Here is a 26,931-nt window from a genome sequence, read left to right as displayed (position 1 = left end):
AACAGGAAAGCTGCTCCAGCGTGGGCTCCTCGTGATGCTGGCATCTCAAGAGTCATTTAAAAAGTTAACAATCTGCCCAGAGAGTTATAGGGAATGAGAAGGGGTTATGAAATAGGGTCATGCCTTATTCTTGCACAAGGTGGAATATGTAAAACTTCTTAAGAAAGGATGTTCTTTGATGTTTGATCTTTGCATACTTTCAAGCCTAACCAACAACAAAGATTTAATCTGTAAAACAGACAGCAGCCAAAAGCAAGCTCTAATGATGTCCAGGTGTTAGAAAGGCAAATTACTTATTTGCCTTGTTAAGGTTTTGGGCTTGACAGGATCTAATGATCTCACACCTAAAGAGAGATGAAATAAAACTTGGGAAGAAGGGTAAACCACAAAGAATGCATCATTTATGGGCCACAAGGACATTTGGCAGAACATCCAAGATAAGGAAGAAACTAATAAAACCAACTCAGCAACTGTTCTGAATCAGCTCCAACTGAGTAAAACCTAATTCCATCATTCCAGCAGGGAGAAATCTGCAGCCACCAACTCACAGACCACCAACCCTGGGGACCCACTGACTCAAGAGAAAGACTGAGTATGCCGACCAATTAGCATGAGAAGGCAAGAGAATCATTAACCAATAGAAGATAGAATATTAATTAATAAAAGAACCATGTCATTTATAGCTAACAAACATTAATGCCTTTGGCTGGTAAAATAGATAAATAGTAAAAAGTTTTGATAGTTGGTGTACTTGATTTGTGGAAACCTCCACCTTGAACCCTGCACAGAGTAAACAATGTCTGCTTTCTAAACGAGACTGGGACTGCGTTTGGAGAGCTCCTAAAACTCCCCGCAGGTCTTCAGGTCCCTGCCAGCCTGCTGAAGTGCAGGCTTCCAAAGGATTCAGTCTTCTCTTGGACACCCACCTGCTCTAGTGTGGGTCTCCTCCACAGGCTGAAGGAGGATCTCTGCATTTTTGTGGTCCTCCATGGACTGCAAGAGCACAGCCTGACACATGTAGTCTTCACCATGGGCTGCAGGGGAATCTCAGCTCTAGCAGCTGGAGCACCTCCTGTCCCACCTTCTCCACTGACCTCAATGTCTGCTGAGTTGTTGCTCTCACATTTTCTCACTCCACTTTTCTTTGGCTGCAGAGATGTGTTACATCTGCACAATATTTTTTTTCCTTCTTAAATATGTTATCACAGAGGCGTTACTGCCATTGCTGATGGACTTGGCCAGCAGCAGGTCCATCCTGGAGCTGACTGGCATTTGCTCTGCCATGGGGACATGGGGAAACTTCTGGCAGCTTCTCACAGAAGCCACCCCTGTAGCCACCCCCAGCCCCCAAAACCTGGCATACTGAAAACCCCATACATACTGAAGCAAAACACATCAGCAGAGCAATCATTGAGGCCATCAACATGTTTCTTGCTTTTGTCAGACTCCAGTACTAAGCTTTTGTGGTGGAATTCCTATATTAGCATATAATGTTTTTCTAAAGAGATTAATTGTTACAAATCAACAAAGTTGCAAACAGACACTCTGGATCTTGGAGCTGGGATCTTCATTCATGTGTAATTCAAAGGTATTTGTGCTGCACAGGACAATTACACCCTCAGGGTACACCAGTGTTTTCATGTGGGAGGTGACTTGTATTTCTGTCTTGTCTGGGTCTGATGAAAACAAAATGTTTGCAGGGTGCACTGAAGGATGATTCACCATTGCCTGAGAAGGCAAAATTAGCATCTTGATTGTCACAGTTAAACACAAATGTCTTTAAAAAACATGCATATTTAAAAATCCAACGACTCATTTTTGTAAGGGCAGATTCCTTTTCAGATTTGTCCTTGTATCTGTAAAAAATTGTGAATGATATTCACGGCATTATTATGAAAGGAAAAGAAAATGTGATTGACTGGATATTAGGTGAAAGGGAATTTAGAGTCAACTCTGAATGATGGTCAGCCCTTAATAACAATTCAGGGGTATGTTTCCAAATGCTTCCATGCTTTCCAAAATCTGACATTTTCATTGAAGAGCAACATAAGTCCTAGACTATTAAGAAAGAAAAACTAGTACTAATCACTTCTTAAGTAAGGCTGTCCATAAGATTTTAGCAGAAGTAATATGCTGAAAACAGACAGAAAACTGTCAATTAAAAAAAAATTACCATCTAACATGCATTTTTAAATTATTTTAAGGTTTGAATTTTTTTTGATTTCTGTGTCCACTGATTGCTCCCTCATCTGAGTTTTCTTGGATTGCCTAAGGTAAACCATTTCGCTCCACTCCTGTTTAATTATTACTGGACGAATAAGCTGGCTACAGTCTATCCAACTGAAAAACTTTGGTTCAGCAGATTTCACCTAAGTTTGTTCAATTCTGCTTATTTATAAAACTTCTAATATTTCCACAAGAAATTAAACAGAAAATACCAGCCCTTAAAGGAACAACCCCTGCCCACCTTTAAAATAAATATTTATATAAATGCTCAAAGAAAATGTTTTCTATTCTACTTTACCTTTATAAGTAAGATTCTTGCCTGAGGTGGATTAGGAATTTCATAAGCAAGGCTACTTATCTCACAAATTATGTTAAATATTTGTATGCTCAAACAAACATCTCAAGAAACATTAACCTATTTTAAAGGTTTAAGAAACACTGGAAGGCATCAGCATTCAGAGAACTAAGTGGCAGTAAAATTTCAAAACATTTTCCCAACTAACTATTTTCCCTAAAGCTACTTACTGTGCAAAAATGGATACAATTTTCTTTTGGAATATTTTATAAGTGTCTGAATCAAAAGCATTTCATCAGCATCACAAATAATCTATTCTACAAGATGCTTTCTGCAAGGCAAGTATTAGCTGATATTTAAATACAGCTTTCAAACATAAAACACATCATGAACTATTGAAGTAAAACAGCACATTCACATCTACAGTCTAGAGTTTCATCGTTTGGATTGGGAGAAATGGAAGTTTTTCTGACACTTACAGGATGAAAAAGGAAAAACTTTTTACATTTTTTAACTGAATTTAAGAATCTCAACAAACTAGCAAATAAAAACCAGAGATATATAAACTATAGCTAGTCATCACACATGGAAAGATAATTTTAAAGCGCTTTGTGAACTTCAGAAGAAAATAATAAGTCCATTATTTAAATATATATATATATATATAAATATAAATATAAATTTTAAGGTAACCTGGACATCTTTCTTTTAAAAACAATTAAAGAATAAGGACTTTATTAGTTATTATGTTAATTTTATTATTATATAACCATGTAAATCGAGTACAACTTGCTGCCATCATGCAGACATCCTAAAAACTTTATAAGCTATGACATGACCACTAAGCATCTCCATATGTGGCTTGGAGTTTTAGACAGCTTACCATACTTCAGATGTTTAGAGGATGCACTGCTTGTCAGAGTTTTACATAAATATAGAAAAATGTTTGAGACTGTATCATTAAATTAAAAAAAAAAAGTTCATAAAACCCAGGAGAACACTCAGATACATTCAAATGTTAAATTTCCCTTAGAGGTCTTTCTCCCTTATGGGTAGGACTACCTGATTTCTGACTGAGAAAATTGACAATAATAACAATAATAACTATAATAACAATAATTTTCATAAATCTACAGAACTTAACAGCTGAACCAAATGAAATATTCTGTATTTGGAATCATACAGGATACATGTTTGTATACAGCAAATATATTCTGTAATATATACCAGAAATAGTGTTATATATTACAAAAGATGGAAGTAGTATAAATAATAATGACCTTTATTCGGTACACCATTTCTTGAGACAGATACACCCAGAATGTGGCAGACTGGGATCAAACTCTCAAAAGACAACATTGAGGCTTATCATTTCCATTGGCAGTGCGACAATTCCGTATATATATTAGAATAGTTAGCAAGCCAGACAGGGTACAGACAAGAATGATATTCTACATTTCTTGAAAATGTGCATTTGAATCCATGAAGGAGAATGGAAGCTGTTCTGGATAGCAGGTAGGTCATCGGTTATTGAATAAAATGGGACACACACCATACTGCAGTACATTTAAGAAAATCAAGATAATAAGTTAAATTTTCTTTCTCTTTTTAAGGAAGAAAATAATTACGTATAATTGTCTTTTTGTGCCTTTCACCCTGTTTCACATCCATAGACATCCTTCTTTTCTTTTCAGAAGTACAGACTGGAAGGATTAACAACTGTTTAACAATGCAAGACTTGGCCAACACACAGGAGGAGGCAAGCCCCAGATACACAAACGCAGGAGGCAACCGAGACGGTGACAAAGACCAAACCTCTGAAAGGCCATTGAAGGAAACATTCCGTCCCATAGAGATCAAGCTGGAATTTCCTAACTGATGAGGGAGGGGAAGACGGTCACATATTTGTCAGGAAAGAACAAAGTCATTATGGTATTTTAGGGTACAAAAGGCGTTATGGGATGTTTAGGGGAATGGGTGTGATGCAGGAAAATAGAGAGGCAGTGGGGCAATGGGGCCAGTTGAGTGAAAAACAAGATGCAGGTCCCCACACCTGCCTAACCAACTCCAGATTCCAGATAAACTCTGTTCCGTCTCTGTGTGCAGCTAGAGAACTTCCAGCCAAGGCAAGTGATCTGGGATCTAGCCTGGGGATCTGCAGAGACTCCGGGCTCAACAGCCAAGTTACCGGGGGAATAAAGGTGTGGACCGGGTATAGGAGAGACCAGCCTGGGGCGGGCGGGAATGAGCGGAGAGCCGCTCCCGGTGGTGTGCAGGGGTGGGTATGGAGCTGACACTGCTCAGCATTCCCGGCACATGGAGCCGCTCCCGGTGGTGTGCAGGGGTGGGTACGGAGCTGACACCGCTCAGCATTCCCAGCGTATGGACCTCGGCACTGCAGCATTCCAGCTCTGCTGGACAGTACTCCCCAAATCCCAAAGCCGCTGGAATGAGCTCCCTTGTGACGCGGTGCAACACCGGTGGCGTTGCAATGGAAAAGCACAAACATCAAATGCACAACTTTACTGAGAAACTCCGTTTCATTGCAGCTATGGGGAAAAAAGGGTCAGCACGGCCTGACACGGTGGCAGTTTAGGCCCCTTGAGAGCAAGCTGCAGAAGACAGATTTTTTTTTTTTAATATTTCTTTTAAAAACCGCAACTTATTGTTTCCTCAGGTAAATGGTCACAGGAGGCTCGCCCGCTGTTCCGGGGCCGCGGGGTGGGGCGGGGGGCGGGCCGGGCCGCGCTTCCGGCGGGGGGCGGATGTTGGGGTTTGAATCGGCCGTCGGTTGGCGCGCGGTGCTGCGGCCCGGCTCGGTTTGGTCGGGTCCGAGCGGTGAGTGCCGCCCTCGGGCTCCGGGGCAGGGAGGCGGCAGCCCCTTCTTTCGCCGTGCGGCAGCCTCCCAGCCGGTGCTCTGGGAAGCCGCCGCTGCTTGGCTCCCGCCGCTCGGAGCGGCCGCAGCTCCGGCAAAACTACCCAAACATGCTCCCTCTTGCCTCCGCGCTAGCGGGACACGGGCGGCGGCGCGGGGGGACGCGGAGTGCGGCACGGGAGGGGAGCGGCGGCCGTCGCGCCCAGGAGCTGCCATGGCCCTTGTGCCGGGCGGCTGAGCCCTGCCAGGCGCGGGGGGAGCGCGGCCGCCTGAGCCCCGGCTCCTGGGGACGGGACGTGCCGGGAGCGCTGCCCGCCCGCCCGGGGCTGGGCGCCGAGGGACGGCACTTTCCCGGGACGCGGCTCCGGGGAGTGAGCGCGGGGGGACCTGGAGGTCTCACTGCGTGGAAATTCGGGGTTCACAGGTGGCTTCGGGAGATGTCCTTTGTTTCTGTGCTGGGGAAAACGTGTGCGTGATACCGTGCCTCTTGGGGCTTGCTTTGTTTTTCTTTTTCTGTCTCTAGTTCAAAGACTTGAAACGCGTTACGCTATGGAGCAGTAAAAACATTACAGAATGTAGCAAAATCTAAATACCCACTCTGAGGACTTTTCTTGCCTGTTTAGGAAAAGTAGATACTTTTTATTTACACCGGTTTTCAAGACACTGGGCCCTAATGGGGTCGTTCCTGCCTTGCAAGCAGACGAATGCAGAATTGCTTTGTTCCTGTGAAAAGCCCCAGAGGACTCATGCAGGGGGCCTAAATGGGTGATCTGCTTATCTTTTAACTTGTAAATTCGAACTTTGGGTTCACTTACCCGAAAGAATTCGAGAAAAGTAGAGGGAATTGGGGGTGGTGTAGCGTTTTCTTTTTTCTATTTTCCTGGAGCCAAGGAAAGGTATGAAGGTGATTTTCTTGTTTGCAGCCGCATATGTGCTTTGCCCACCTGTAGGGCTTTCTACCAAAAATAATCTTGGTTTGCGTGGCCGTGTGTAGGCAGTTTCTGTGTTACCGCAGGAGCGTGAGAACGGTGAAACTGACAGTGAGCATCCTGGGGAAGTCCTGAAGAAGGGGAATGTGTGTGAGCTCTGGGGGTCTTTTGCTCCCTCTGTACTTGATTAAGTATAGTTCTTCCTCTTTATTTAGAAAAAGGGAAGTGTGTTTCTGGGAAATGAGTGGTCAGTTATTCAATCTGACTGTCAGTGTGGTGTGTCTTTAGGAACGTTTTAATCTCGTTTAGTAGTGGTGCTTTTTGGTTTGTTTTCCTTTTAGACCGTTTTGTGGCCAAGGTCCTTTGTGCAACTACTCCGGTTCTCAGTGGCATAGAGCACTTGCCTGTGCCTGACACTTCTGCCTCCATTTCTTTTTCTTTCTCAATATGCTTCCTTCCCTAGATCTCCAGTGAAATTGCTCCAGTGCTTTATTTGCAATAGTTTGAATTAACCTAAAGTTTGTTCTTGAGGCTGATATCTGGTAGTCATCAAACCTGTAAATACCGGACCACCAATAGTGTACAATCTGTCAGGCTTCTGGTTTGACCCTTGATTTGTTACTGGCTGCTTCCCTGTAGCAAGAGGGAGTTGTCCGCCTGCCGGAGCTCCAGCCTGGAGATGCAGGCCATCACCCTTGGCTTGCAGAACTTAAGTAATGCTTTCTTCAGCTTCCTAAGGGAAGGCAAGTCAAAGATCTACAGATGTGTTCCTGGAAGAGTGCTGAGAAAGAATAATCATTTTGATGCTATGGTGAAGAAACTAGAGATTATTTGGTTTGGGTTGATTTTTTTAGGATAAGGGTCCATGGTGTGGCACACAGTAAAGGGCAGCTCAAGTTGCAAGTTAGGTCACTGTTTCTAAATAAATTACTTTCTACTTCAGTATGTAAAATACTGTCCTACATAGTGTAAATTCCCTTGTATGCATGTCCCAGTTTTGAATTCCTCACCTTTTTAGTTTGTGGGGTTTTTTTCCCTTTGGCTTTTTTGTGGATCAGGATTTCTCTGATCCAGGATCCTGCATTTTCTCCAAACAATGGAGACTATAGTCATAGTCACATCGCTACCCAGTTATTTTTTTGTTTTCAAGTTCTTTGCATTATTACAATCTTTATTTGAGCAGAAGTCAGAGCTGTTTCTTAGGTTCTCTGTGAACCATTATTTCTGTTGCTTAAAATAAGTAAGAACTCTTCTGTACAAATAAGTTTGTAAATAACTAGTTGTTGCATTGGACTTTTTCTCTTCTCAAAATAATATGTATTTTGTTTGTTAGTTTAGGGAAATAGGTAAAAGTTGCTGTATCTCTCATGGTCTAAGATTTTTTTTCTGGACAATTGCATCCTGCTTTCTGAATCTCTGTTTCCCACAATAACAGTTGAATTACGATATTCTTTTATCATAATACCACTTTCGGTTTATGGAGTTTATACCCTTTCTTTGCAGTTTTGAATAAACATAAAAGAGCTGTATAATGTTCATTTATGCACTGGATGTATTTAATACCTTGTTTCTTTTGAATGACAGCCAGAAGAACTCAGGATGAGCAAAACAAATCATTTTGATGTTCAAAGCACAAAAAGTGAGTAAAGCTTTTATAAAATAATTTCAGAAATACTTAATCTGCATATATATTGTTAGTCATGACTTATTTTATTCATGCTCAAAGAGTAGGTGAGTTTCCAATAATTAAATTACTGTCCAATTTGAGGCTCTTCAGTGCAAGACAGACAAGGAATTCCTGAGAGTGTCCAGCAGAGGCCATAGAGATGATTTGGGGTCTGGAGCGTCTCTCTCATGAGGAGAGACTGGGGGAGCTGGACCTGTTTAGTGTGGGGAAGAGAAGGCAGAGAGGGAATCTCATTAACACATACAAATATCTCAGAGGCAGGTGCCAGGAGGGTGGTGCCAGACTCCTCAGCGGTTCCCAGAGACAGGATGAGGGGCAATGGTCATGAACCAAAACACAAGAGCTTCCCCCTCAACATGTGGAAGGGTGGCAGAGCACTGGAAGAGGCTGCCCACCGAGGTCATGGACTCCTTCTCTGGAGACATCCAAAACCCACCTGCACAAGGTCCTGTGTCACCTGCTCTAGGTGGCCCTGCCTCACAGGGGGTTGGACCAGATGATCTCCAGAGGTCACTTCCACCCCTGACCATTATGTGAAATTCTGTTAGAACCACCACTTCTCTCAGGAAATGAAAAAGAGGTTCTTTAGGTTTGTTTGCTGTAATTAGACTATTTTAAAACAGTGTTTTCTGCAGATGTTTCAAGGAAGTAACCTTGTGAATTTAGCGGCCAAGTCACGCAGAGCTGTGTTTGAGATGTAGCATTCAGCACTTTCTTAGGCTGAAGCAGTAGCCCTGTTGTTACTCCTGTGACTGTTCTGAATCTTAGAATATTGTAAATGTCTTTTATACTGGGAATTAAAGGGAAGCTATTGAAAGTCCATGGAACTATGATAGTGGGCTAGAAGCTTTGGTAAGTGAGAGGTCCTCGAGGTTTTAGTTAAATGCAGTGTTGTCTCAAATTGTTAAATGTTTTTAAAAGCTGCAGTAGCAACTAGATGACATCTCACATGCACCTGGACATTGTTGGCCATTTGACAATTCTCTTTGGGTGTTTGGGGAAGAATATTTCAATTGGGAGCACAGTCTGCTTGTGAATTTAGCTTGGCTGATAGACCACTACTGAATCAGCAGGCTGGTTAAGTATTTTCTTGCTAGTAACTAGAGGAGGAACAAATAGTACATTCTTCTGTATCTATTATAAAATTCAGCAATAAGGAGAGGGATATCTACTGTCCTTTATCCAGTAATCTACTTGAAGATGCATGTGATTGAAAGAGGTGGAAGTTACTGCTCTGTAGCTGATCCATAGCAATTCCAGTACATTCACTGTGCTTATAAACATGATTCTGTATTTTAGTCTGTGTTCTCTGTGGACGGCCAGATGACTGCACTGAAAAGTATGGAGAAAAAAGGACCTATGTGGAGTACAATCTCACTGTTCATTATTACTGTTTGGTAAGTGTATGGTAATGATATTTGGGTATTCTGTTTTATCTGAAAAAAAGGTGCAACAAGTATTTAATACTAATAACTTGTCATGTTTTTGTAATAATTTTGTTGTCGCAAAGCTTGAAATGTGAGCTTTAACTCATAGCCTTGAAAGCTTGTACTTGTCAGGTGCAGCAGATGAAATAAGTAAATCCCAACAAGCCTTTATTCAAAGCTAAATTCTGTTCATGGTCCATTTAAAGGAATTCATTCATTCTCCTAACCTATCATAGCAAATAGCAATGAAGGTACATGTTAAGACAAAAGGAACAGTTTGCACTTACGTATTGCCTCCTATAAGAAAAATGTAGTTTCAAAATTTGAAATGTGAAAATTCCATGTCAGCTGTTCTCTGACATTACACAGAACATTGTAACACTCAAGTCCTAATTTTCAGTGAAGTTATATGTAACCTGTTGATCATATCAGTATAGTTTCACTAAATAGTCCAAGTGTATAATTTAAACAAAGCTATGGATATGACTTGAAGCTTTTGTTATCACCCTTGACATTTTCCAAGTTTCATATTCCTAAAGGTATACTTAAGTTTCCTCTCAAACTCTAAATTTTTACAGGTCTTTAGAATAACATTACTGCTTCACAAAAAAAAAAATCTTTTGTTTGTTAATGAATATAATTTGAATTGTTCTCCCCAATTTTATAATGAGTGTCGAGTATCAGAAGTAATGTAGGGGGTATGTTTTCTCAACAAGTTCTTTAAACAGTGTTGACTGTAGATGACTTAATAGTTTGGATACTGAATCCTTTAAAAACTAAGGAGAAGTTACATAAAGATAGAGAAATTTGATTTCAAATAAATTTTAAGTAGCTGTAAGGAAATAGAGGCCATTATACCATGTTAGTGGTAATTTTGTCTCCTATATAGGGCCATATCAAATGATAAGGAAAAATCCTATCCTGATAAATAGGTAGGAAAAGGCATGCATGCAATACTGAGCTTTAGGAGTTAAAAGGTATTTTAACTGCAGGAAGCTCATTGTAGTATCTTTAACATTTTTTTGTGTCTACTTCTTTAAAAATGTGCAAAGCCCTGTGATTTTACTTAAATACAGTGTATGTTATATAAGAAAAGAGTTCTACAAAGAGGCACATTAGTGACAGTTTAATTATTCTTTGCCAAATGTCTCACAGTTGGAATATATTAAATATAAATTAATATATATATATTAAATATATTTAATTGGCTTGGATATGTAATCTTACATTTATTTGAGTACAATATTGATAAAGCTAGTTTAAATGGTACTACGTTGAAATTATAAAACGAGACTGTAAAGAATATAAACGGCATCAAGTTGTGAAACTCTTCAGTTATTTGAAGACTGTAATGTTGCTGCCTAACTTCAAATTATCATCAGGCTCTTCTGATTTGCCTAGTTACTTGATTCTGTGTTTATTTAAATCTCCTCTAAAGTGAATTACTTTTCCTCTTAGGTGACACTTCAGTACAGTTACTTCCTACTGTGCTTCATTATCTTCACAGCACAATTGTCATTCATAATAACTAAGCTAATTTAATTTTACTTCCTCTGAAGATTTATATGCTGAAAGTAATTGTTTGACAATTATCTGAATAGTCTGTATACTTCAAAAAGGAAGGCCAAATACAGTATCTCAGGCCCTGCAGTATTATACAATTACTCTGATGTTACGTAATACTTATTTTCATTTTACTGGTTATTGTCATGTCAGATAAAAATGTGTTTTATATCAGAGTTTTAATCATTAAAATGTTTCCATGTGAGCTTTTTTAGACTAAACTTATTTCTTACTTGATAAGCACAGTGTATGTAATTTTAAATCTTTACATTAGGTGGATGTTTTGAAATACTTAATTTGTTTTTGTAGTTAATGTCAAGTGGCATTTGGCAGAGGGGTGAAGAAGATGAAGGTGTAGATGGATTTTTGATCACAGATATTAGAAAAGAAGTAAAAAGAGCTGCAAAACTGGTAAGAATGATGTCTTTGTTATTTACCAGGGGAAAAAGGTAACTTTTAAGTGCTTTTCGTACTGCCTGTGGGATTTATTTTCTTCCTCCAATGGACAGTGTGCTGAACCCATTCAAGCACCTGAACTCTACGTTTAAGTAACAAGTATATTGGATTTGTGGAAGCCACAAGGAAAAAAACCCTGCAGAAATTGTAATGATCCACCCTTAAGGAGAAGGAAGCACCCAAGATTTTGCTCACTGGGCAAAAGGAGTGACAAAAGTCAGAGGGTCGGCTAGAAGTCAGAAAGTTTTATTAGTCATGTACACACTTGGCCTGGGCTTTGTGGGGTTACCTTTTGGGGATAGGTTTCTCCACCCCAAAGGTGGATTTCTTGCCCTCTATGTAAATTAGTTATCATGAGCAGTCTGTTGTTTCAGGCCTTTCTGGAAGTGGGTTGGAGGGCTTTGGGGTCTAAATCCTACCCCATAGTCCATGCCCACTTCTGCTCTACATTCCTGTGCTTGCACTGTGCTGTGTTGTGGTTCTTTCTCACACACAGGTCAATCTCTGCCAGGCCCTCTGCTACAGTCAGATCTTCTTTCTCACGGTGTGTCCTTGGTTATCACCGGCAGTTTGTGTGTGTTACTGCCAGCAGCTCCACTGTCGTTGTCAGTGTTTGAGACATGCACATTAGCCCCATGCCTTCTGGGAATCCAGCTCCCAGGGTCTCACTTTGGTCCACTGTTTATAGGGTCACAGGAGGGCTTTAGTGACAGTAATTTTCCATCCTGGCTGGAATTCGAGTTGGTAACTTTCTCTGAAGCTTCAGTAACGAAAATACTATTCCACTTGGTTGTTATTCAGGCAAGAAAACAGTTTCCAAGGCTGTTTGTTATAAAACAAGAGCTCATTAGATACCTGTTAGTTCCTGGGAGCAGACAGTGTTTCTGATGAGCCTCAAGAGAGGCTTAGTCCAGTGCAGGTGGTTCAGGCTGAGGCCTAGTGAGTGTTTCTGAGATCGGTGTGGCCTGGGTGCTCCATTACAATTCACCCCACAACTGAAGTCAGCTTCCCTGGGCCTCTAGAGTTTGCAACTGGTGTTATTCCTTGGGCAAGTTCCAGATAAAGAAGAGTGAATTAAACTTTCATAATACCTCATGACATTGTGCTGAGCTTGATGCTGAGAGTAAATAATTTACAGATGCCTATATATAAGCATATATATGTGTATGCCTATTATAGCTATATAACTATAGGTACTGATAAAGTAACTTGTATGTTATCTTACATGTCACAGGACAATATGCATATTAACCAGTATGTTAAGTCTGGGAAATAACTGCATCTGTTTACTCTTTGTAACAGAGCTAAACCACATTAGTCTTGTCACAGTTTTAATCTATTAGCTACTATTCTTTCTTACACTTTTTGTAACTTTTCTATTGGTTTAATTCCTATAATTTTATTTGTATTTAAACTGTTAATATTTTGTTTCCAAAACCAATTATTTCTAGAAATGTAATATCTGTAAGAAAAAGGGAGCTTCAATTGGGTGTGTAGCTCCTAAATGCAAACGAAGTTACCATTTTCCTTGTGGGATTCAAAGGGAATGCATTTTCCAGTTTATGGAAGACTTCAGGTGAGTTTTGGGACTTTGTTGTTTTTCTATTTTCAATTTATTATATTTATACAGGAGGTGACTTGGGTGTCCTTCATGACTGATAGTTGCAAATGGCATCAGATTATCTAGGAATCAAATACCCGATTTGTGGTAGACATGAAAGTCAAACAGTTACATTGTGTACCTAATATTTATAAACTCAATTCTCAACACTTTTAAATACATGACTTTATGCTTATACAAGTAGTTAAGTTGTTTATAAAACTGAGCAGTAAATTCTGAGCTCTGAAATAAACTGCCTAATGGTCGATTTGGGTTTTTGTTTGCCTCTCTTCTATGCCTTTGTTGAAATGGCAGAGCTTTGGATACCCATATCTCTCAACAGTCACAACACAGTGTCTGCCATTTTATTGTGTTTCCAAGTTTATCAGAGAGGGACTGCAGGGGGAATGGGCTTAATATCAAATGTCAAAAAAAAAAGATTTGTTTTCTTTTACTGTCATCTGTCTAGCATCTTGGCTGTAGTCAAAATACTCTTGAGTGCATTATCCTTGTTGTGAGCTGAGTTTGTAGGGTGGATGGATTGAAGTCTGGCAGGCAGTTAACACAAAACAACTTGCATTACCTCAAGTACGTGTAAAGATAAGGCATTTTCAGAAAGGTTTGTTCTAGAGCTGCATTTCTTGGATGTTATGGTATGGAATATCCCTTAGGTCAGTAGGGGTTAGCCATCCCAGTTGTTTCACCTCCCAGTTCCTTGTGCGTCCCTACCCTGCTCACTGGTGGGGAGGGGTGAGAAAGAGAAAAAGTCTAGACTCTGTTCAAGATCTGCTGGGCAATAGCTAAAACATCACTGTGTTATCAACACTGATTTCCTCACAAATCCAAAACATCACCATACAAATCAAGTTACTATTAAGAAATTTAACTCTAGCCTAGCAAAAACCAGTATGCCTGCATTTTTAGCTTGTTGCATAGCACTCATGAAAAATTGATTAATGAATTAATTTTGATGTCTTTAAGTTTTATGAAGAAGGTTCTTAAAATGTAGTTTTGTTAACAGAACCATAAATTACTCTTTTTAGATCTTACTGTTGGGAACATAGACCAGTCCAAGAGTTTATGGATAAAGAACCTAGAGGAGCTTCACAGTGCACAATATGCCTGGATTTGGTTGAACATCTTCCAGTGTACACTGTATTGAAAAGTCCTTGCTGCAAAAATGCTTGGTTTCATCGAGAATGCTTGCAGGTAATACAGGTTCTCTCTTTCAGTCCTTTTGCATCCATGGAGATCACATTTCTGTTTAAAAATAATGGAACAATTGCTTACTGGTAAGTGTAGGTAGTAGGTATGAAGTATTCTAAGTTTGAAGAGCAGTGCTAAAATTGCTTTATGCACACAAAAGGATTTTGAGCTTTTAATGCTATTAATTTTTCTCTCCCTGTGGCCCCTCCATGTTTCTGCATGTGTGATACATATTTCATGCCTTTGCTACTTTTAGGAACTGAAGTTCAGCAAGTTTCTTGCAAGTCATTATGTGCAGAATCTGAGTGCTAAAAATGTAATTTATACATCATCAGTTCTCTTTGGCTAAATCCAAGACTATAAAAAATTACAACTTTCTTTTTGTAAACTTACACTGGATCTGGAGAGGTTACTTACACTGACTGAAAAGAATGGTACTTTTGTTTATGAATCTTATTCTGGCATATGAGCTCTTTCCTTAAAGGAAGAGAAAATTCTTGCCATTTGCTTTAATGTCAAGTCACATCATAATTGTACCAGCTTTAACACCCATGTCAGGACGGTATCCATGAATGTAATGTGTCTGAATATTAAGACATAATTTATTGTCATATTAAGGATGGTAGTAATTCAATAATTGGTCTGGTTTCTTTGTTGTGTTTTTTGTTTTTTTTCTTGGCACAGTATCAAGCTTTGAGTGCTGGGATATTTTTCTTTAGGTGCACAGTATGTAATAACAAGGACAAATTTCAAAACGAAATGTTGAGAATGGGCATACACATTCCAGAAAGGTAAGTAATTTTGTTAATGACTACTCTTGTATGAAAACTTTGATAAGCTGTTATGAACATTTATTTTATTCTACAGAACTTCAGCTATTAATAGTGAAATGTTGGTTCTACCTTCAGTTGTAGAATTGTTCAGTTTAGTAAGGAGTAGCCTGTTTCCTTTTAGATATGCATAAAAATAGCCAAAGGTGAAATTGGTTATATCAAACACAAAATAGAAAGCTCTGAAAAGTCACTTTTAATGCCATGATTTAGCTTAAATTCTAAACCCAATTGGAAGATAAAAGCACTTCTTAAATATAATTTTTCCTTAGCGTAGAGATTGCTAAGAAGTGTATCTTCTGTGTTCAAGTTTAATTATCTGAATTTCTGTCCAGACAGAATTGTAATTGGCTGATTACTCAGCCATACAGCTCCTGTCTTCTGCCAAGGGATTGCAAAGGTTTATGTTAGTATAATATCTGCTTCCAAAATTCCAAGCTGTTTTTCCTGTTTCTGTCACCTGAAGAGGCTCAAAATATGACAGAAAGAGATCAGAATGATGCTTCTTTGTTAGAAGTATCATTACTTAATAACTATTAGTCTTCAGAGAGCACCATCAATTCCCTTTTGAGACAGAAGCTGAAGATTCTGGAGAGGAGGAAGAGTCAAAATAATTTATGAACTTCACCATACTGGCCTGGAACATTCTGAGTTACCATTCATGAAACCAGTTTCAGTTGTAAGTGTAGGTTGCCTAAACAAATATCCGTTTTCTGTGAGAGAAAAAAGGGATGGAGACAGAGCAAAAGTGCTGTGTCACTGAAGTCATATGACAAATAATAAATACTTAAAATCAAAGTCAATTTATGCAAGAAAAAGTCCATCTATGTGTTTTATAGTATTATTTTAGTTACTAGAGTTTCCTCCCCCCCTTCCCCCTCTCAGTTACCTAGAACCTCCCCTAGAACATGACATGATTGAAATACATTCATATGTTTATTGCATGTATTTTTTTCTAAATACAGAGCAACCCATTAAAACAATCAGAAATAGAGTTCTGATGTCCATCTTCTGCCTTGTTTACAGGGATGCATCTTGGGAACTTGAAGAAAATGCATATCAAGACTTACTGCATTGTTATCAACACTGTGATGTTAAAAGGTGTCTCTGCAAGAAAGGAAGAGACTATAATGAACCTGATAGGTATGATACTTTAGCAGGAACGTATAACTTGGGATAGAATAGGTTTTTTGACTTATTTTTCATTGTTGTTGTTTATAATTTTTATGTACATAAATGTTTGGGTATTTTTTGGCATCACATTTTAATGTCAAGCCAACACACTGTCTAGATAGTGTTTTTGTTCTACTCAATATAATCATATTTCAGTACTAAATTTCTCTAACTTCATATGGTTATAAAAGCCATGAAAACCAAATTAAAGGGATTATCAGTTACTTTGTCCTCATTTTTTACAGGCTGAAGTAGAATTTGTGCACCAACACAGCATGTACCTAAATTAATGTTGTGCATGTATCATTCAGAGTTTAATTCAGCAATTTATTGAGTGTTAAAATACTTATAGCCTTTACAAGAAGTTATTGTTGAAGTAGTAGAATTAGGTCGTCAGTAGTTTGAATGTTTCCCTAGAGAGTTCTCCTTTAAATTAATTACTGTTTGGAAAAGCTGACTGGTGGATACTATAAAACACAGAGGAGTTTGCTGACTAGCAGGATGAGAAGAAGATAGTGCCTGCAATCTGTTGGCTTCAGAACAGAGGAGTACTAATAGCCTCACTCAGTGTAAGCTGCTGGAACATGAGTAGCTTTTTTTTCTTGTTGCAGCCAGTTATATCTTGTGTGAAGAAAGGCTTCTTGATTAGAATCAGTTCTGCCAGACTGATAAAATTATGCTTTATTGGTTTAGTGTCAGGATTACACTTACAATTAGTCTTTGTTTTAACTGGCCTCGTTCTTCTGTCTAATTCTAAATACCAAACTTTTTCCTTTTAGTAAATGGGAAATTCAGCGTTGCCAGTACTGCGGTTCTCGTGGAACTCATTTGGCCTGTTCATCTCTGAAGTCGTGGGAGCAAAACTGGGAGTGCATGGAATGCAGAAGTATCTTTGCAAAATCAGGTGAAGTTGTGGATGTGACAGTGATTTCTTAAATGAGAACTTCAGGTTATATAAGCATACTTTGCAACTAGAAAATTCATTAAATTGATATAATGTAATCCTACAGGGAAGTATAGCAAACAGAAAAGGCGTGCTTCATCTGCCTCTGCAAATTCAAATGGAACACCTTGTTTGCTGGACGAGCCACCCCCAAAGTCCCCTCGGCAGTCATCTGGATCTCCACGCAGATTTCTACTCCAGTGTGTAATTTTCTGTTTTCTCACAGAAATTGATCATTGCCATAAGATAATACTTAAACGTGAGGAAATGATGACTTATTCCATAGGAGGAATTTACATTAAATTGTGAATCAAATAAAATTAGAATAAAAAATTTAGTGATTGAAGTTTTCTGAGTAAGCCATGAATTCTAGTTATTTGGATTTGGTGGCATGTAAAACATTTTTTAGTTTGGTAGAGATAGATCCTTGTTAAAGGAATTTTAACAATTTAGTGGTAACTTAAGAATATACAAATGACAATAAGCTTTATGTTTGCTTATTGGAAATTTTTCCATTTTAATAGTGTTCTAGGAGTCTGACTTAAAGACAAATGTTCATAATAATATTTTACTCTGCTGTTTTCAAGTTTGTAAAAACAACTATTTTTAGTTTTTGCTTACTGTGTCAGTCAGTGCTTTCGTCTGATGTATGAGATGCAACTGAAAACACATCCTAATTAATCCACGGTGTAATAAAATACAGACTCATTACTTTCAAAATTGTAGTTCAGGCACTGGTGGACTTCATGGAAATGGAGATACAAATGAGATTCAGTACTGATTTAGGGGGAAACTATACTGCTACTGTGAAATAGGAAGTGTTCATACATTCTTCAGTTGTATCTTCTTAAAATACTGTTTTGACTTCTAGATCACCAAAGATGATGTGCCAGAACTTGTCACCTTGCTCACACCTAGAGCAGCCAGCATCCAACAGAGTGACAGTGTCCCCATCTCCAGTGATGTCAAACTGGAACTGGTCCCTGAGGCACAAGTATTTCTTCTATTTTTCTTATTTTGAAGAGTAATCTAGCACATGGCTTTTTACTGTATTTCCTACAGACTCTGTGTGTGTGTGGTTTTGTGTATATGCAGTATCTGTATGTATCTGTGTATATATACAGTATCCATATATATTTCTCTGTGTGAATCTAAACAATATGCATATATATTTGTCTGTGTGTATATGTATATAGTCAGTCAAAAATGAGATGAGTTTACACTTAAAATCAGAAGTCATAGCTTGAGAAAGGCTTCTACTGTTTATAAATGCTAGAGGGATGTGAGGGGAAAAGAATGAAACCTACAGAGAGTTTTTAGGTTAGATGGTAAGGGGGTGAAAACCCAGAAATGCTTTTTTGTCCTTACTGATGTATGGCTAAACATTCTTTAGAAAATAGGGAATAAAAAGGATCCTAATTGCTTTCTTCTAATTAGACAGGTCCTAAATTTTTAATGTTTTTGTATTTGTACCATATGAATATTTTGTGCCTGTACTAAAGTCAGTGCTAAAACAACGTGTTTTAATATAGAATATTCAGTTTGGGGACATAAAATTCATTATCTTCTTGTGAGTAGTTAATTTATGGATTCTATCTTATGTGCTAAAAATTCTGATGATCGAATAAGGTATTTCTAGTAAATACGGTATTTGAGATAGTTTTGGTTGGAAGCTCATAAAGAAAACATCCTGTTTTTTTTTAATGAGAATTTTCTTCCCACTCAAATATACTTTTTTATTATAGTGATGATTGTTCTAATTTGGTTTCAAAACATCTGTAAGGCAAAATTTTCAACTTCAATTTCTTACTTGTTTCACTCTGTTTAAATGTCAACTCATGTGATGATGGTTTGGTGCTGTGTTGGAGTCACTGAATTAAGAAAATCACTATTTGATTTATGCCAGGGTAGTTATTTCTACCTCTTTTTTCAGTTTTTAGAGGTATTCTAAAGCTTGCCACTATAGGATTATATATTTTAAAATATATACTAAATGTTTTATTGATATAATTCAGGCAATACATGAATGTGCCACAGTGTTTAAAGAAGTGTTCTTAATATCCTATTTAACTATTTTTAGTAACTGTTGTTAATTACAAATCGTAGATTTAATCTGAGAATACATGCAATTTTCTTGTAGGTATTTAAGTCAGCAAAGAAAGGAAGTTTGTAATATACTGAAGGAGTTAAAGGTACAAGTTCAAACAAAAACAACAAGACTTAACATCAATGCAGAAAATGTTTGGAGTAGTGCTTTAAAAGGATTTAGACAGCGCATCTTCAGTCCTACAAACACTATTGAAGTAAATTTCTCAAACTGCAAAAATAGATCGAAGACAAATACTTCTTCTGCATCAAAACACCATTTCTTCCAAGTATTAATGCTTCACCTTCAGAATTCATCATTGTTTGAGGGCTCTTTTGGAAAGAACTTGTCCCTTGATTTTCAAGGTAATTAGTTGCTTTGTTCAAAAGCAAATTGAGAAGTATATAACTTAAAATATTTTTTAATCTTCAGCCATTATGAGTGTCAGTTCACAAGTATAGTCCTGAATGATAAGAATCAGTGATTGATTTTTTTATTTTTTCAATTCTAAAGAGGGATGGTGTGTGGATTTGTCATTTTAAAAATTTGGGTTGGTTGGAAAAGTCGACTACAGCCATGGAAAAACAGCATATAACTAGGCTTGGAACTTCTTAGTTAGTGTATTTGTTTTCTTTAATTTAGTTTCTTTATTTCTGACTCGCTTTCTCTGCTAATTATTTTCCTTTCCTCAAATTTCTAGAGCATTATTTTTCATAGTGTGCTTCCAAAAGACCCCAAGTTAGCTTCTTTGAGTTCTTACGCTACAGAATTAAATATGAGTTTGGTGTAAAGTGGAAGTTATATCTCCCAGTCCTGGATAGTGGCTGAAGAGCTGGTGCAAAAGAATGTGGTACTCCTATGTAAAAATAGGGTCTTATAATTTGAGCTGTCACAAGATGGCAAAAGTCATTAAGAAAAACAGTACTATGACATTTTCTATTAAAAAATGATCAAAAATAATTTCTATGCATCTAAATAAACATACTTTTTTATTTGCAGCTTTAAAAGAAAATCTTTATTTTGAAGCTGGTAAAATGATTGCCGTTTCTCTGGTTCATGGTGGTCCACCTCCTGGTTTCTTTTCCAAAACACTGTTCAAATGTCTTGTCTATGGTCCAGAGAACGTGAAGCCAGTTTTGGAAGATGTTGCTGATGTTGATGTAGCACAAACAATAAAAACGGTAATATGCAATAAGTTTCTTTTTATTTATTGCTCAAGACTATATTTGGAGATAGAGAAAGACTTACTGAATATAAATTTTGTTGAAATTCAAAGGTATATTTTTCACATATATGTTTACACACATGTAGTAAACAAGTGCCTAACTTATGTTTCTATGCAGATAAAATTTGCAAATAGTCTGTCCAGCCTACAGTCTACACTACAAGACTGCTGTGAATTCCTCACTGCTGCTGGCTGTTTAAGACCTGTAACAGCTTTGTGTGATAAGAACATGCTGGTGAATGACATACTGATCTATCATGTAATCAAGAGAATTACTTTGCCCCTAGAAAGGTTTGTTTTGCTTGAGTTTTCGAACTTCTTGGTTCTTCTCCTCACTGCAGCTCTAAATAATATGTTACTAAAACTAACTCTCAGGTATTCTTACTTACTTACTCCATTTAAACCACTGAAGTGTACTGTAATTTTCAGTTGATTAAGTAGCAGCTGTTAACTAAGTAGTTAAACTGAAAAGCTTTTTTCTCTACATATCTGCTCTGACTTCTCCTTGGTCACATTGTCATGCTGCAGCTTAAAAATTGTGAATCCGCCTTCTTCATAAGGTTGAAAAGGGAATGCAAAGACCTTTGCACTCTAAAATTTCTCTAGCTTATGTTCAATTCTAATTCAGAATTGCTCCAGTGTAGAGTCTTTGTTTTAGAAATGTTTAACATATGTTTAGAATTCAAATGAGTTTTCTAGAGTTCTAATTAGGGAGTTTGTGTGTGCTATTAGGAGTGCAGCACTCTCAACAAGTGTAAGTTGGCCTGCTTAGAATATAAGCATTGCATTGATGTTTCTGTGAGGTAGTGATGACCTCATGAGCTGGAAAAGTTGCAGCTCTTGACTGTTCTTTGATTGGTCTCTGGTCTTACTTCCAATTCACATTCTTCATCTGCTCAGTAAAAATTTATTGGATGCTAATTTTTCCAACAAGCATAGCCTGATTTAAATTTCACATATAGTATTACCTCTGACAAATTTGATTACTCTGTCTCAAAGAGCTATGAAAACTGATTCTTAATATGAGGATTTTTTTAACAAATGTCAGAAGAATTTAGTCCTTCAGTTCAAGGCCCTCTGGCATGTTTGAACAGTCTATATTGTATTTTAAAAATTAGTGAGTTAAAATGTAAAACATAATTAGTGCATTTAAACAAATGCACTAATTCAAACACTTAGATATTAAGTTAACTTGAAACACCATGAGGTAGTGGAGTTTTGAGCATTTGAGAGATGGGCTTAAGGTGGGCATAAGAGAGTAGAACAAGAAATTACTTGTCACTATAAAGAGAGTTGGTTATTTTAGCTGTTAAATGTTCTATGCCAGTAGGCACCACTGAAAAGAGCCTGTCTCTGACCTCCTATCTCTTCAGATATTTCTACATGTTGAGATTCCACCTGAACCTTCTCTTCTCTAGGCTGAAGAATCCCAGCTCTCTGAGCCTCTCCTCAAAGGGTTGTGCTGTAGTCCCTTAATCTTCCTAGTCACCCTTTGCCAGAACCTGGCACTGCACACAGCACTTTGTGTGGCCTTACTACTGCTGAGCAGAGGGGAAAGATCACCTCCCTTGAGCTGCTGGCAACACAGTTCCAGTACAGCCCAGGATGCTGCTTCTGCGTTTGTCACAGGCAGAAATAACAGCATATAAGCACATGCAAACTTGCAAAAGCCAAGCAAAGGCTGTCTTTTAAGAGAACTCATTTTGTCTATGGACAAGGAATTTAAGCTGTTTTCCAAAGAGCTATTTGTAAGAAAGTAAGAAAACATAGCAATCCTCTAAAGTTAAAAGTATGCCTTGTACATACAGTCAAGTACCAGGAAATAAGGTTAATTTCTACATATCACTGGTATTTCTTTCATCTCCCTAAAAAGCTCTACAGGAACATTTAGATTGTTAAAATGAGAGTTAAATGCATTTCCCAAGATAAAATGGGAGTACTATGTAACCTTCTTGACAAGATTTATTATACCCCATCTTGCAGCTTTATAAAATGCAGAGTTCTGATGCATGGTCACTCTTTTTCTATCCCCCTCTCCTAGTTTTAGGCAGGGTTTGAAAACGCTTGGTGTTCTGGAGAAAATGCAAACGCACCCAGGTGTGTTCTCTAGCATATTCTGCTACAAACCTGAAAGACTTTCAGCGGAAACTGTTTACAATCTCTTTACAATCCATTCCTCATCAGATGTAAATCAAGTTGAAGGTGCTGATTTTTGGATGGGCTATTTGCAAGATGTGGAAAGTAAGTTTTGGTTTGGTTTCATTTTTTGGGGTTTTTCTTTGTTTTTTTAAATGAAAGAGTCCTCCCCTTCCCTGTCCAGGTTATTTAGTTGCTGCTGGTATACATACAGAATTTGATTTTTAGATTTCAGTGATGTAAATAAATCAAGGTTTTGTAATCACTATCAGTTCCTAATTGTTCCTTCTTCCCCCTTTTTCTTACTAATTAGAACTTCTCAAACTGTTGCCCAGACCTTTAGAGTGGTAAATATCTGAAAGATTGTCTCTAGGATTCCTGTGAATTAAAATATGAAAATCCAACACACAGCCTAAGTGATACTGAAAAATCCTTTATTAGATAAATTGTCTGAAGTCTTAAAGACCTCTGTTTCCTATCTTTACTTGCAGAAGAGATTTTTTATTCACTTAAGATTTTTCAGACCTAACTGAAGTGGGATTTTCTTGCTAAACTTTTTCTTAGGTAGCCGTATAACTGCTTATTTATTCAGCATATTGATTTGATTTCATATGGGGTTTTTTTCCTCTTAGCACTTAACTTCTGGGGTAGTGGCTTATGTGTAATAGACAATCAGTGATAAAACGTAATCCTTTTCTTTTAGGTGGTGACTCTGTAGTGACATTGGAGGATATTCTGCTCTTTGTAACAGGCTCCTCTTATATACCAGCCATAGGTTTTGATCCTGAACCTACTATTAAATTTTTACGTATAAGGTATCCCAATGGAAACAGACTTCTTAATTGCTTAGAGCTTCCTAGAACAAAGACGTATCAGCAGTTCAAAAATAAAATGGAGCTCACCATCAGAAACACACTAAGAGTTGAAAGGGAGTAAGTATTTTTGCTATTAAACTGAACGTTGGAAACTTGAGTTTTCTGCAGGAACATCTTCTTTCAGTTTGCTACTGTATTTTTGGACATGCTTTTAGTATTTTCTGACCTTTCCTCCAAAATTATGCTAAAAGTTTTTATGAGATGGAAAACAATTTTCAAATTAAAAAAAGCCTTTATCCCCTGAATAGTTTTCGTTTTGAAGTTGACCTTCAGAGTCCTGCATCTCTTGCAGAAGTAGTTTAAATGTCAGCTTTTGCTGTAGACGGGTATGAAAAACACACTCTGTAACAGGTAAGTATGTGGATTGTATCAAATACTTAGGTAACTTATTTGTCAAAAACAAACCAAGTACATTTTGAAGATAATTGCTGTAGAGCATTGTCTTGCATAAAACTGTGATGCAGTTCTTCAGTTCTATATATAGTTTTTCAGTAATTGTTTTGTATTGATTCATTTATGTTCTTATGGTTCATAAAAACCTAGGAAAATTAAAATAATTGTAGTTTTATGGTCATTGTGGCTAGTGCACTGAAGATCTGGAGAAAACAGCTAAAATAATACAGTGTAAGAACAAAATTTGATTGAACTTGTGTCTCTGTGTTTAAACAAGATCTTTGACATTTGCACATTTCTGCATTCTACTGTCATACATTAATTTTCAATTACTCATAGGGCCAAAATAGTAAAAACCAGAATGAAATCTTGAACATGCAGCAGTACCTGGTCTTTCAAAGTGAAATTTAGGAGTTAGACTTAATGTTTTAAAGTATGAAAGAACAAAAGTTTGTTGCTCGTTAGAGCATATAAACTTGTCCTCCATTTAAGTATTTTAATTCGACCATGCACTAAAACTCTTTGTTAAACTAAAGGCAGTCTACCATCAAGTTTGTCTGGGCCAGATGCTTTTCTAGCTTTTATTCTAAATTCTTCCAGTTCAGTCATAGGCACATTCTGAGCACTGTATAAAATATATTTCAGTGCTGCAGGAATTTGTGCAAATGGCTGGGCCATTAAGCTGTAAAATATAAGTAGTGAAATTCCTATACAGCAATACTTAATTGTGACTAATGCTAAAACTATGACATTGAAAGGACATTTAAATACATTATTTTTAAATGTATGCTGCTCTCTGTTTTGAAATTATACTATTTCCCTCTGTTTTGACTGCCTGTGCTATATGTCTTTAACATAAGCTGTGCTATACATGTAATATAGATACATATGTATCTGTATGTGTCTATAGGTATGCACATTATTCAAAATACTGGAAAATAATTATATACTTTTTTATTAATATAGCTTGATTTGAATTGAAAATATAAGGAGGATTGCTTTACGTTTGAATTCTTTGTCAAGGAAGTACATCCACAGTAATTATAAATGGATAGGTGCTTCTGAAAAAATAATAGAAAGTCTAAGAAAATCCTTGCAAATCTTAGATCAGACATTTTTCATTACTAATGCCTAAAACAATCTAATCTCATCAGTCTTATCATTTGGCCAAAAGCATATTCAAGTCTCCTTTAAAAGAAACATATCATCCGTTGGAGAATGTAATTTGGCTTGTTTATATACTAAGCATTTTCTCAGTGTCTTCTCCAATAATATTCTGTGTTTCTGATCTTTGCATAATTTTTGACTCTCATTATGTCAATAAATTCTTTGTGTTCTTAGCCTTCCCAATGGTCTGCTACCATTACTGGGAGAGTGATTTGGCACAAATTTGTTTACATAATAAAGATTCATGTTGTGTGATTGTATTTTTCAAATATAATTACTTTCCTGCAAATATCGTATTATACTTCAAAAATGAGTGCAGTATTTGTTTTTCTTGCCTAGATAATGATGAATATGTTCTCTAATGTTATTCTTCCATCTGAGAAGTACAGATTTTACAAAAGTAGCAAGCAGAATGTGAGTAATTTTAAAGGACGAGAACTTTTGGTACCTGCAGTGGCAAGAGCAATTGTTCAGAACCTGGAACTAAATAAACAGCGTTTTAAAACCTTCAGTGGGGAAAGAAATAATGAAACATTGTGAACATAAGGCTTCAAAACATACCTGAGATTACAAAAATAGAGTTCACACCTTTTATTGCTTATAACTTTTGAACTCAGGGGTTAAAAGGCTTTTATATAAAAGGCAGAACTAACCTATATGCCAGGTGTAAAAAGTGTCAACTTTAAAACGATCTGCTGTACAATGCTATATCCAAACCCTGAATTTGTAAAATCAGTAAAATCATAGTATGTAATACTGCCTGAAAGGGTTTTTCTTGCACTGATTTTGTTCCCATTGTCTGATACTGACACGTACCCGTTCAGGACAAGTTGTCTTTCCCTTTTCTATCTATTTGATCAGCTCTATCTAGACACTCCAATATAATACTTCATATATTAAAGTGGTATTCCTGAATGCTGCTATGGAAAGGAATTTCCTCATTTTCAGCATTTATATAGACCAGTCATAAATTTATTTGAACTGTTCATTAGAATTCCATTGAATAAGCTAACTTCCAAACACAGAATTGTATCCCTTGTCTTGACATTGTACAAACAATTTATATAGTTATAAGGACCCTAGGTTTTTTATTGTTGTAGCAGATCACTGACGTGCAATATTATGGGGTAGTTTTCATTTTACATAAGCATAGCCTGAGGCACACCTTGAAATTAGGGAGGCTACTTACTTTCAGTATTTCTGTAACACAGGGAGAATAATTGTGTATGCATCAATGTATAAAATATATTACAGACACTGTTTCTTTTATAAGATTTGTCAGCACCATGAAAGAACTATTGCAGTCCTTTTTGTGTTTGGCCAAAGAACTTCACCCCACAGTTTCTGCATCAAACCCTTAGTTTCCATCTGGAATTAGCACATCAGATAAGCTATTTGTTTTCTAGAGTGATAATTTTCTACTAAACGGTAATATAGTCTCAGTGGGTTTAGTATGGACTCCTTAATAATGTAGATAGAATTAAAAAACCACCATCAAGTATTTTAGCTCTATGTTTGAAAAACCAAGGAATAAGAAATCTGTGACTTGCTTTTTTTGCCCATTCAGAGGATACTTACCAGAAAAGGTTGTTAGGTTTTTTAATTGAATGAAGAGTGAAATATAGCTCAAAGGAGAAAAAATTTCTTCATACTACAAGTCTAAACCATTGTGTGCTGCACCTTTGATTATCTTCATTGAGATGTTATGTCCTGGAATTTGAAAACATGAGAATTTTTGAATTAATTCACACTCACATTCTGTATAAGAAAAAATATCTAATTTAAATAGAATTGCAACTTAGAAGCCTACAAAATATACCTTTCAAGTATATTTTGAAT

General features: G+C 37.2%; 1 protein-coding gene across 2 annotated transcripts; it reads left to right on the top strand.

The window, feature by feature from the left end:
- Positions 1-4,875: 4,875 nt before the first annotated feature.
- On the top strand, positions 4,876-24,914 carry G2E3 (G2/M-phase specific E3 ubiquitin protein ligase). 2 transcript variants are annotated; one of them, XM_074542755.1, is made up of 16 exons: positions 4,876-5,198; positions 7,910-7,964; positions 9,312-9,409; positions 11,312-11,413; positions 12,910-13,034; positions 14,102-14,267; positions 14,949-15,055; positions 16,121-16,237; positions 17,047-17,171; positions 17,278-17,410; positions 18,082-18,204; positions 19,351-19,661; positions 20,296-20,477; positions 20,640-20,812; positions 22,563-22,762; positions 23,361-24,914. In XM_074542755.1, exons 2-16 carry the CDS (start codon positions 7,925-7,927, stop codon positions 23,591-23,593), a joined length of 2,235 nt encoding a protein of 744 aa, XP_074398856.1. In that variant the 5' UTR covers positions 4,876-5,198; positions 7,910-7,924; the 3' UTR covers positions 23,594-24,914. The 2 variants fall into 2 exon arrangements, with proteins under 2 accessions (XP_074398856.1, XP_005479925.2); XM_005479868.4 differs by lacking the exon at positions 4,876-5,198 and adding an exon at positions 5,257-5,359.
- Positions 24,915-26,931: the final 2,017 nt, after the last annotated feature.

This window comes from Zonotrichia albicollis, chromosome 6 (genome assembly GCF_047830755.1).
Source record: "Zonotrichia albicollis isolate bZonAlb1 chromosome 6, bZonAlb1.hap1, whole genome shotgun sequence".
Classification (NCBI taxonomy): domain Eukaryota; kingdom Metazoa; phylum Chordata; class Aves; order Passeriformes; family Passerellidae; genus Zonotrichia; species Zonotrichia albicollis.
Note: the sequence above shows the minus strand (reverse complement) of the source record. Positions and strands in the feature narration are given on the sequence as shown.